The following is a 12,670-nucleotide window of genomic DNA, read 5'->3' on the forward strand; positions in this document are numbered from 1 at the left end:
CACCTTCAAATCGCTCAAGCCCTAAACTTATCGAGATGGGCTCGGGTTGCTTGGGTGTGTCGGCCCAAATTTCACTTCTAATTAGGAGTAACTGTAAGAATATTGGGCAGTCTAGGCGGCTTGTGGGAGAGAGAGAGAGAGAGAGAGAGAGAGAGATGACAACGATTCGAAGATTTTGCTGCAACGATCTTCTCCGTTTCGCATCGGTGAATCTTGACCATCTCACTGAAACGGTAATTCTTCTTCCTTCGTGTTTTTGGCCTTTCGCTTTTTCTTTCATCGACCATCAGTTATCATCGAGCTCACGAGGGTTTGGATTGTGCTTGATGTGAGACGTGGTGAATAATGCAGTTCAACATGTCGTTCTATATGACCTACCTCGCGAGATGGCCGGACTATTTTCACGTTGCCGAAGCTCCTGGAAATCAAGTTATGGGATACAGTACGGTTTTCTGCTTTCATTTGTCTTGAACTGAATCTTCATTAACTTCGCAAAGATATTTCATTGTGTTGGTCGGCTTAGTGTGAATTTTGCTTTGCGGATGATACTGTATTATAATTTCGTTTAAGTTATGTCCAGTGGCAGCTCCAGAATTATGTAGCAGGGTAGTCCACTTAACTACTGAATTAATTTGAACAAGTTGTAAAACTACTTTTAACTGATATGCATCATATACTTTCGTCAAGAAGCATGTCGAGACTGGAATTTTTTAGTTTTATATGTTTAGATTGCCTATTAGTATTAAGTTGTTCAAGGTCCTATATTTCTTAATTAAGTTAAGCATATAAGTAGTAATTTGTTTTGTGTTCAAAGTTTAGAATGAAGTGTCCTGGGTATTTAATTGCAGATGAAGTACCGATATATATTTATATACACACACGGGGCGGTTCAAGGGACACAAAAAAAACACCTAAAAAAACACCCCAAATCTCAATCTCATAGTTCCCGATCAAATTTTTATGATCCGAACCGTTCAATGTGTGCAGAATGTGATTTTAAGGGTGCCCGCAAGAAATTAGCAAAAAATATGACCGGGAAGTGCTTGTTTTGTATAGTTTTTAATTGAACCGTTCATCAAATCTGAGCTAAAAATTGCTCAAATCAAGTCATTTCCGGACATTTTTTTTTACCTATGTGTAAGAAAATGTATGAGGGTATTCATTTGATTAGCCAACCGATGAGTGGAGCTGTTAGTGGTTATGTTCAGGGTCAGGTTTCAGTTCTTTTGATTCCACTTTGCTTCTTTTAGGCAGTGTTTGGACCATGATTTTTGAAGGGATTCATGGAGGGAACTGCGAAGATGGAGTGAAAAAAAATGGATTCTTCTGAAGTTGAAACACATTCGAAAAATGTAAATAATTCATTTTATCGATTGTTTTGGTGTTTGAATAGTTTTGCTAGTAAGGGGAAAAAGTCGGCAAGATGAGGTAAAATGATTTGGACGCTAGTGATTATTATGAAATTGGATTTGAAAGTCTATTATAATTCCTAAGTGAGAACAGATGAGGCAAACATACACATATATTTCAGCGTGACCTTGTATTTTTATTCCGACGAGAAGCATCATGTATAACTCTAGGGTTTTCCCCCCTGAAACTTTACTTCTTCTGCTGTATTACAAGATTATGCTGTTAGGATTGGAACATTTTAGGAAGGGAGTCCATTTTTGTTATATGACTTGATAAGTTGGTTCCTGGACGGATAAGATGTCCAAAGACATGCATGGATATCCATAGCCTGCCACCTTTTTTCTCAAGTCTTTTGCTAATATTGATCCCCCTTTGGGTCAACTAGTGTTTCCATTTGTTTGTGAAATGATATGTGGTTCCTAATGCCTTTACCTGTTTGCAGTTATGGGAAAAGTTGAAGGGCAAGGTGAATCTTGGCATGGCCATGTAACTGCAGTGACTGTTGCTCCTGAATATCGCAGACAGCAATTGGCCAAGAAATTGATGAACCTGCTCGAAGAAATAAGCGACAAGATGTAAGAACAAAACACGTATTGAATGGAATAATATTCTTTCAATTTTTGTTGGGTATTATTGCTAATGCTTGTAAGAAAGGGTAATAACTTTTGTTTTGCTGGAATTGTTAGATTTCTCAACAATAAAGGTTTAATTTATCACGTTATTGTCATGTGTTAATTCCTGACTTGGATACAGGCATCCTATTTTCTGAGCCAAAGAATGGGGATTCCATGGGGATGATGAGTTTATGTCATAATTAGCCTTGTTGGTCAAATGGCTATTGTCGATATGCTCTATCCTATCATCTTTGATATTGGAGATGAGCGTTAGAATATCTACTTTTTGTTATTGAGCTCAATAGCATTTATTTAAGTGTGTTTCCTTTTGTTAAAGGACGGGCTGTTGCTTGGAACCTTTTGAGTCTTCTACCCATTTAAATGTCCTTGTTTATTTCAAGAAAACAACCCTGGAAAGAGCAGTAAAGAAAGATATTTCTGTGCTTTTGATTGTAGAAATGCTGCAATGCTAAAGCTGCCATCTAGTATTGTCATTAGTTTGTCTCTATCAGAATTTTTGCACTCTTCTTTTATTTCTTGTATGTTTGAAGGATACACCAGAATTACTATTGATGTGTATGGATCACCCGAACCATCCAAATCGTTGTAAAATAGTTACTATGGTAGGATGCCATGTAGAATCATACAATCACAAGTAGAGTTGTGTGCTGATGTTTTTTACACACACACACACACACACATCACCCCTACTGGTGATTTTTTCCTTGTTTTTACAAAAATAGAATCTCGTGATCCTCGGCCTGATACTGTAATGTCTGAGACCCTTTTACTGATCCCATGTAGATCCGGTTGGAACAACACTACCAGGGATCATCAAATAGCTTGTCGCCTGAGTTGAAAATTAGAATTTTGGATACTCAACTCCACTTGACAAAACCATATTTTCCTTAATACTGGGAATTTTCTGCATGTGATTGTATTTTGTAGATTTAGGCATACTTATTATGGTCAATTTGCACTTTAATTCAGTTCTGCCTCAAATACAATATTCAATTTTTTCTGGTCTTTGCTCACCATTTACCATCTTTAGTGGCCTTCTTCATAGAACATATTTCCTGCGACGGGCTTGATCTTAGCTCCTCATGAATTGATTTATGGTCTGTTTCTTTTTTCATGTGTTGGCTCTCATCCGTAAAGAGTAATATTCACCTTGCCAATAAGAAAAAAGAGAGTAATATTCACATTGTTAAATTTGTGAACATATTGTTTTCAGATTGCCTGCTAGTCTTGGATTGATACTTATCTGAATGGAAAAAATCATGTGTTACCAAACCAAACCAAACCGAGTCTTATGTCCCAATCACTTGGGGTCAGCTATATGAATCCTTTTCCTCTATTGAGCTCTGTCAAGGGCCACAGAAAAAGATCATGTGTTGTTTCATTTTAAAGCTTGAAATTGGTCTGGGATGAGTAAATCACAGCTTCCTTTATATCGCTCTCTTGCAGGGTATTTTTTTTTCTCCTTCAAGGGGTATGTTTCTTTTTTTTCTTTCTTGTTTTACTAATATTTAATCGTGAGGGCTTCATTGCGTAAAAATATGTTTCGGACAGAACAAATAGACGAGCTCATGGTAGCATATCCTTTTTTGATCAGCCACCCATGCTTGTCTTCACAAAATGATGCCGCTATTATCGTGTCTTAAGTGATGTTTTCTGTTATTGCATCTTACAAGTGATGTGGACATTCTTTGGATTTTGTTAATGAAATTATGTTTTTTCGGCCAGTGACAAGGCTTACTTTGTAGACCTGTTTGTGAGAGCATCAAACACCCCAGCAATAAAGATGTATGAAAAGGTAATTATTCTCTTAACCTTTAATTTTTTTCCAGTTCAATATTCTTCCTTGAACACTACTGTTAGTAGAACTTTTTACTATCTCTAACAATGGGTAGGCCTACCGTGTTAAATATGTGTTGCGGGATTCCAAATATATACTTCTTCTGAATTACCTCTTCCTTCCACTTCTAAAGTTTAATAAGCTTCCAAATTTGGTGTGAAACCTCCTTATTGAACATGATATAAGGTGGACTAGAAATCCCTAATTTTTGGAAGATTCATTTACAAGAGATCCATTCTCACCAAGCCGAGGTTATAGGTTGGCACATGACCTCGTGATACAAAGCTACATAGATTTTCATTATTGCAAAAAATGTGCCAAAATAGAAGGGCTGTCCCATTTATTTTCCTAACCAAAATAACTCCCAATTGCTACGAACTTGCCTTGCCAAGCTTTCAATTGAGTCGACCCTCTTCTTCAATCTCAGCAATTAACATTGCTTGGGTTTTCTGTCTACCACTGCGTTAAGGTTTTCTTGTCTCACTTTGGGTCCTATCTTCAGAGCAATATTGTGTGTTACATATTTCTTGTTGATACTTGAATCGAATGGATACCTTTTTTGCCACAAAGCCTACCTGACCCCCAATGCATTTCGTCGCGCTGTACATGTTTGAAGGAATAGTAAAGAGGTTTGCATTCTTGATGTTCGTGGGTTGGGTTTCTAACTCTTGTTTTCTCTGTTTTCGATTGCGTAGTCACCCTTTTGTCCCTTACCTGCTGGAACTTTCTCTGTCTTCTATTGCCTTCACTACCCCTCTTTGGTTCATCAAGAGAAGCATACATACATAAACTGGGAAGCACCCACATTACACCATTCATAAAAGAAAGAAAGGGTAAATTTCGCTTACCTCCCCTGAGGTTTCTTGCAATAACAGACACCTCTCCTCACATTTCTAAAATTGCACTTACCTCCCCTGTCAGTCTTGTCGGCTAACTTCTGTCAACAAAAAGTGTGAATTTCCATTTCTACCCCTTTATTTATCTCCCCTGAGGTTTATAATAATATTAGATACCTCCCCCCCCAAAAAATAGTTATTATTATTTTTTTTTTTGTAATTGCTTTGACTTCTATTTTTTCCTTTCTAGTACAAGCCAAAGAAAGTTGATTGAACATTGAACTAACATATTGTAACACCCCATATTTTCCGTAGAACTTATATTAGTTCAGCCAAAAAATTGTTTTTATTTTGCGCAATAGATAACAATATTTTAGAATGACTGTGGGACATAGGAATTTGGTAGAATGTTGAGGGGGGACATGATGTGGGTTGCTGGGTGGTATGATGCAATTACTAGGGTAGGTTGTGTTATGTGATTGGAAAATTCAAGGGAAAGGAAGCTTAAGTTTAAAAATGCATGCATTGGCTAGGGTCCATATAGTTAGTGGCCTTTTGGCCAAGGAAAATTATGCTCGGTGATGGTTTTTTGTGTGCATAATATTGTTGCCTTAATCAAACATTGTGATGACATTTGATCAATGTGGAATTAATCTTCCACGAATTAATCATGATGTGCGTAAAGTAACCCAAAACACCCCGAATTTTAAAAAATACGTTGAACTAATATACATAACCTAATTGATAAGTGTAATTTCAAAAACTTGATAGCTAAAGTCATTCATCTATAAAGCATAGTTTTTTTAGCCAATATGCAAAAGAAAAAAAATTTAGCATAGTTTTTTTGAGTTCATTTTCGTAATAATGTTTTTTTTATCTATGTTAATGTAAAGTGTTTGAAGGTTCATTATTCAATGAATATGTGGCTTAGAAATTCCAAAAGTTCAAGAAAAAAATTTTGATGGGAGAAAAAGGAATTTTTGGCTAAAAATGTTAACATGTTTTTTTTGGGGTGGAAAAAAAGGCGGTATAGGGTTGCAAAATAAAATTATTTTAATATGAAGCTATATATTTGAGATTTTTTTATTCATTGCCAAAAAAAATGTGAAGTATCATAAAAAAGGAAAGGGACTCTAATTCCTTTGTGTTTATGCCTCGTATGTATGTGGTTAATAAAAATTCAGAATTTTTTTGAAGCTTTGAAAAGAACAAAATATTTATACATGCATGTTTAAAACCAAATGTTGATATGTGTTTAATTTAACATACAAATGTATATATGGATATGTCTCTTTTAAGAAGTTGTGATTAGGGACATTAACGTCTTTTAAATTGAGTTGGGAAGGGCATTCATGTCATACCATCATTATAAGGGTAAAATGGGTAGGGAAATAGGTTTAGTTGGTGATGTCAGCAATTTTCATTAATTGGTAACGATCTCCTAACGAAATGGGGGAATCTGCAACCGACAACTAAAGTAGAGGGGAGGTAAGTGCAAGTTTAGAAACGTGAGGGGAGGTCTCTGTCATTGTCAGAAACCTTATGGGAGGTAAGTGAAATTTACCCTAAAAGAAATGGCTAGAATGATACGAAAGCATATCATCATGACCTATATGTTGATTTAGATTTTAGACTTTCTAGAAATATGACTAGGAAACTGTTCTTGCTGAACAGTCAACTCACCATCTGCTAGACGCCACACGGTGGTCGATATAGTTCTTGCCAAATTTTTTTGTCCTAAGAAGATAATGAATTCGATATGAACTATCGTTAGATTGTGGATGCTCATTGTTTTATGACGGGCAGTTGTTTAATAGCGGTAGTGGTAAATCTCTTTCATCGTGGGTGTCAAATCTATGAATTGTGATGAACTGACAATGATTCATTGTACCTTTTCCCTTTCAGCTGGGTTATATAATCTACAGACGGGTACTGCGTTATTACTCGGGGGAGGAAGATGGGTTAGGTGAGTCTGCATGCTCAATCCCACAAATCAGTACTCTGCTTTTTGTGGCTTTTACTGCATCTCACCTTTATTCAATTCTATTGTTCTCAGATATGAGGAAAGCATTATCTAGGGATGTTGAAAAGAAATCTGTTATACCCCTCAAAAGACCAGTTACTCCAGATGAATTAGAGTATGATTAGTCCTGTTACTGACATGTGGCTTTTAAAGCTGCAAAGACTAGGGTATTGCATGGAGATATGTATGTTGATTGATCATGTGTTGTGTCATTGTGTGAGATTTGGATTTGGAAGTAATATTCTAGTGTCGATATGACGTGGACTGAGGAGCTTGCTTTGTATCATTAGATTTTGAGTCGGCTTGCTGCTTGATCTTGCACTTTTCCGCTTTTCCAACTGTGACCGCCTGACTGGATATTACTATAGACAGGATTGGCCTTTCACTGTGGTAGCCACATTCATTTTTCGCCCGTTCATGTTTCTAGGAGGTGCATATTTTAATAAAACGTTGCTTTAGACATACTGAACTCTGCAGTTAAAGTAAAGTTGTAGCGGTTCTCAATTCAACAGGTTATCGACTTGTGTTTAGTGGATTGTGATTTGATCTTGGACTTTGATTATACACCGCAAGTTCTTGGACTTTGATTATACACCGCAAGTGCACGATAGTAATATAACTTGGTACCTGCCTTCATCCATTAAAATCTGGATTTAGATTTACTGTCCTAAGAAGCCCCAAATTAGTTAGTCTGAATTGCAAAGTCGGCCCAGATTGTCCAGCTGCGCGCATGTATTGCAATGGACTGGTTTCATCGTATTAGACTAGGTCATGGAGCCATTTGATATGTTGGCCTTTTGATGCTGCTTCTTGGCCTTGATTGTATATGCTTTCATGTTTTGGCAAAAAGGAAAGGTGGAAAGAAGATACAATCAGCCCACATAGCACATGAGATTGGGTCATGTGAGGTTTCAAATGGGTGTAGGACAGTCCATAGAGTTGTGTTCAGAAAGTTTGTTCGGGATAGGGAAAAAGTTATCGAGAAAGAGATGCTAGTATAAATAGGAAAATGATTTTGTCACTACTTTTTTTTTGTTAATGTCACTCTCCTGCAAGTGTATTTTTGATGCAAAAATATACTTATAGGTGAGTGACGTTGATAAAAAAAGAAGTGACAAAATCAGCAGCCTATAAATAACATTGAACTTCTAATATTGGTGGTGTTATTTGCACCTTGACAACTGTCTAGTGGGGGGTTATTAGTACAACTGTTTTAGTCTACTAAACCATTACTACTTCAAGAAGAGAATCAGTAACAGACATTCTCACGTGAGGGGTGGCCCTGGAGCAAGAAATTCAACTTCTATTTAGAATGTTTATGTAGGCAAAGGTGCCAATACCAGGGCGACTGCAGAATTTTAGATCAGCGGTGACAAAAAAATATGAATTTTATTTTAGTATACATAATTGTATATTAAATAAAGCGATATAGTTCTTTTGATTTAAAACTTATCTGAGCCTAGTAAATTTTGTTTTTGTGGGGCTATATAATCTACGAGCACATAAATCTAAGTAAATTTTTATTCACTATGGTTTCGAGTAAATGATACGTTGCAGGGGGTTTGCTTGACGGGCCCCCTCAAACCCTAATAATAGAGCCGCCCGTGGCGCATAACCTTTCCACAGATAGTAGGGGCCAAGGGGGGACGCCTTAGAGGACAGCACAAGTTCAAAGCCATGGTGTCCCATCTTGAGGACCCACGAGCCATTCTTGGTGTGTTCGCCATGGCTTTTGCTTGTTCGCCGCTTGCAAGGCATAAGTAAAGAATGGACAAGGGCACGTTTCCTCCTTGTGATATGTCGACAAAAGAGGAACTGAGAGATGTGGGACGAAGCTCTCAGGCTAAGTAGACAAGATGGAGATTAGAGAGGATGGAAGAGATTGTAGAGGTTTGACGGTTAGGGATATCCGGGTCAATTTACGTTCACCTCAACTAATCCTTCTTCCTTCCCAGTCCGGTCAACGACAAGCTATCTATGCCGGAATTAGAGAATTCATAAGATATTACTTTCTTGTTTTTTTTTTGCTCGGCAAAAGAAGATTTTACTTTCTTGTTACCTGACCCCAAGAATGGTCAATTATGTACTAACCGTTGGGGCCGTAGAGGGTGCTCTATATCATCATTCATGTTATCTAAATTACCAACTTTGCCTCACAAGCTTTTGACTTGAAATGTAAATGTCATTAATATACCTTTTTTGGGGGTAATTAAACCATTTATTAGAAAGCTGAAGGAAATCTTCAAGAGATACAAAACTAAGGCATACGCCTATACAAGAGAAAAACTAAAACAGCTAGAGTACACAAGGAGATTTTATTTATTTTTAATAAAACACGTCATTAATATACTTTGTACTCTGTTATGTGAGGAAATGTGTAACTTTCAATACTTATGCCCAATTCTTGCAATATGATCAAAAAATTGGAAATTTTATTATGTAGTTACTGGTAAATGTTTGCATTATCTTAGAAATCATGAATGGAATGTTTGAAATCTTTGTAAGTAGAGATGAAAATACGATTGCGTGTTTTTTGTATTTTTAAGACAAAGCAATCAATCATATCATTTCAAAGGCCTAACGGCACTTACAATGGAATCCATTCAAAATTACAAAGATAAGAAATTATGCGCATCCCAACCAACAAATCTACAACTTACACCAAAAGGGCTACCTAATTAATTTTATCAAGGCAAAACACACACTACACCAGTAGAACCGACACTTCGTGTCAGCCAATAGAACCTGCCAAATACGGTTGCGTGATTAGACCTTGCATGAATGGTAAAATTCTCTAAGTGCAAGTCCAATGGGGGGATGAATAGTTATTTTAGTGTGAAAGAATGGTTAAAAGTTAGTTAGGTGGATAATAGGACTTCCTCCTCTCCAATGGAGGAATGAAAAATGAGGGAATGAATAATTATTTTAGGATGAAAAATTGATTAACTAACTTTTTTTTCCATATTATCCCAAATTAATTCAACTTAATTAAAAAATAAATAATTAAAAAATAACAATTTCCCAGCCAGCAAAGCCCAACGGGCGGATTGAGGATTAAAATTAAAAAAAAACCCAACGGTCAGATGCCACAACTCGCCCCACCCCCAACAAACCACCACCCCCCCCCCCCCCCCCCCCCCCCCGAAAAAAAAACCAAACAAACCTTGCCATCCCGATCGGAAGTCATGTCTCCAACCTCTCACCCTCCAATCCCAACCTCCCGCCGGCGTCATCCATCACCGACCCCCTCATCTCCCCCCTCCTCACCTCCAGATTCGAGATTTCCAGATTTCGGTGAAGTTCAACCTTTTCCGGTGACTCAGGTATACTTCGACCGTCCATTATTCTGGTAAATTAGTTGCTTTGCTAACCTGTCTAGGGATGGATATATCCATCCCCGTATACATCAAAGTTATTTTCCATCTCCCATATTAGAGACCAGATTTTTCATTTGGGACCGAAAAATGACTATAACAACCCAATTGGAGTTGCTCTAAATACGCTTTTGAGTAAAATTGTCGTAAAAACATATCTAAACGAGTGTTGCTACAGGGACCGAATTGGGGGACCGAATTCGGACCGACGGCCGCCGGCGGGCCGTCTCCGGCCACCGGACGGCCGATCCGAGCCGTCCAAAAATTCTAAAAAAAAAAACCGAGGGGCCCCGCGCGGGAATCAACGTCATCCGAGGTGTGTAGGGTGCTTGATCGGAGCACCCCTTTTCGTGTGTGCTCCGATCAAGCACCCTACACACCTCGGATGACGTTGATTCCCGCGTGGGGCCCCTCGGTTTTTTTTTTTAGAATTTTTGGACGGCTCGGATCGGCCGTCCGGTGGCCGGAGACGGCCCGCCGGCGGCCGTTGGTCCGAATTCGGTCCCCCAATTCGGTCCCTGTAGCATTTTTGTATCTAAACATAGTGAGTTCTACACTCTTTTGTACTACTATCTACATTTTTTTATGTCTTTGTTCTTGTAAATTTACACTACTATCCTTCCATTTAGTATTATCTTTCCACATAAAAAGATGCACTAGTGTAGGAAATTCGACGAGAGAGAAGTGGCCTAGTGGTCCACAAGGGATGATTGGAAAGGTACATATTACCCGAATGGGTTTGCGTCCAAAGTAGGGCCCATCCATTTGCTTTTTTCCTGCTCTTTTGACTGATAAGTGAACAAATTAACCATTAACAAAGACTCATGTAGGATACTTTCCGCCAATTCTAATAATTAAAAACACTTTTAGACGGCACGGGTTGTAGTGCACCCGTGCACTAGAGAAATCTCGGTTTCTTTCTACACCATATACTAGTTGATTTCCTCCTCCTGCTTCTTTCTCATCTGTCTGTGGGTATAAATCGCTATCAAATAAAGCAGGTTTCATATCCAAACGGCCATACCCCAGTTCTCAAGTGCTGCTCGTGCATTCATTCACTTCATGAATCAAATGCCTTGCCGCTCTCTCTCTCTCTCTCTCTCTCTCTCTCTGGGGCAGGACCATTTAGGCACTAGCCTTAGATAGTGGACGAAAAAGTACGAACAGTAGAAATGTTTTTGCAACAAATCTTGTGAAACTGACATGTGACATATTTTAACATATACTGTATATATCATTAATATGTGTATTTTAAACAGCAACTTGCTATGCATATGATCATTGTGAATCCTCTGCTTTTTTTTTTCTTTCTTTGAACCTTATTGAAAACAATCTATTGATCTGTAAACCCGCTCATGAAACTAGTCCAAACCGCGCCCAGGGATGTCATGACTTGGGTATTTCGACAAAGCATTACATTATGGTCTAATCACAATCGTTTGTTTGTCAGTGGAGCACACTGGACGGAGGGGTTGTACGGATATATCAGTTGAAAAGCCATCACTACAAAGCAGAGGAGTTGTACGTACGCCACACCCCCCCCCCCTCCATTTAAAGGAATGGAGATAAAAAAGTGTTTTGCATGATGGGTTAGAGTAGACACATCCTCCGATCCGAAACACTTTTCAAAAAACTGTTTTGGAGGATCGAACATAAAGATATGAAAGAATGAATGATGAATTGGAGATGGTCGATCCAAAAGGAGGGGTTGTTGAAAAGAGAGATGCTCGATCTGGGTTAGTGGAGCCAGCACACTGGAGCCTAGCTTATCGTTTACTACAACATTAGTTTTTAAAGGTGTTTTTATATTGCCAAGAATGATTGGGGTCTTGGGAGTACTATGGGGAATTTCCTCCAGTTGTCACTATTCTCTTGAATGGAAAATCAATGTGTTGAGATTTGGTGGGATCTCCTCCACCTTCATAACCACACTACTTTTTGGCATTCAACACCAGTTCATTTTTCTTTGCCCGCCATTAGCACATCCACAAGTTTGAGGAAACCATTACATCAACAACCTTGAAATATACACCTCCACCGGGTTGCTCTAGCGGTTCGGGCGGATGTTCAAGCTTCGAGAGTACTCTTCAAGGTCTAAGGTTCGATTCTCCACTGGATGAGTACCTTGCAGTAAGCGAGGTGCCGTGATTGACTGGTGTCGCCACGCTACCTCCCCCGGATGCAGTTGGGTCCATTTAGTGGCTTGGCTGTTCCTCCGTTTTAAAAAAAAAAAAAAACCTTGAAAGATTAGATAGATATATATATATATCCAACTCGATCCATTTGCACTAGTCCTACTTATTAATGTGGTATCCAAATACATCCACCAACAAGCTAGATTTGTCCACACAACTCTTTTTATTCAGCTTTAGTATTGGAGTTATGTTCGAGTGTCATTGTTTCAGGTTTATCTTGTCTCTCTACTTTCTATAGGAAGAGGCCAAATTTCGTGTTCCAACTAATTATAATTTGCACAAATGAGGTATCGACAAATGTCTTGAATGTTGTACCCTAGAGGACATGATGAATATTTTGGCACTGAAAAATGAATCTCG

The 12,670-nt window shown here is 38.3% G+C and overlaps 1 protein-coding gene across 1 annotated transcript; it reads left to right on the forward strand.

Moving 5' to 3' along the window:
* On the forward strand, positions 1-7,203 carry LOC131333874 (N-terminal acetyltransferase B complex catalytic subunit NAA20). The gene is made up of 6 exons (XM_058368676.1): positions 1-233; positions 352-442; positions 1,853-1,985; positions 3,771-3,840; positions 6,624-6,684; positions 6,775-7,203. Exons 1-6 carry the CDS (start codon positions 36-38, stop codon positions 6,864-6,866), a joined length of 645 nt encoding a protein of 214 aa, XP_058224659.1. The 5' UTR covers positions 1-35; the 3' UTR covers positions 6,867-7,203.
* Positions 7,204-12,670: the final 5,467 nt, after the last annotated feature.

Source organism: Rhododendron vialii, chromosome 1a, assembly GCF_030253575.1.
Source record: "Rhododendron vialii isolate Sample 1 chromosome 1a, ASM3025357v1".
Taxonomy (NCBI): domain Eukaryota; kingdom Viridiplantae; phylum Streptophyta; class Magnoliopsida; order Ericales; family Ericaceae; genus Rhododendron; species Rhododendron vialii.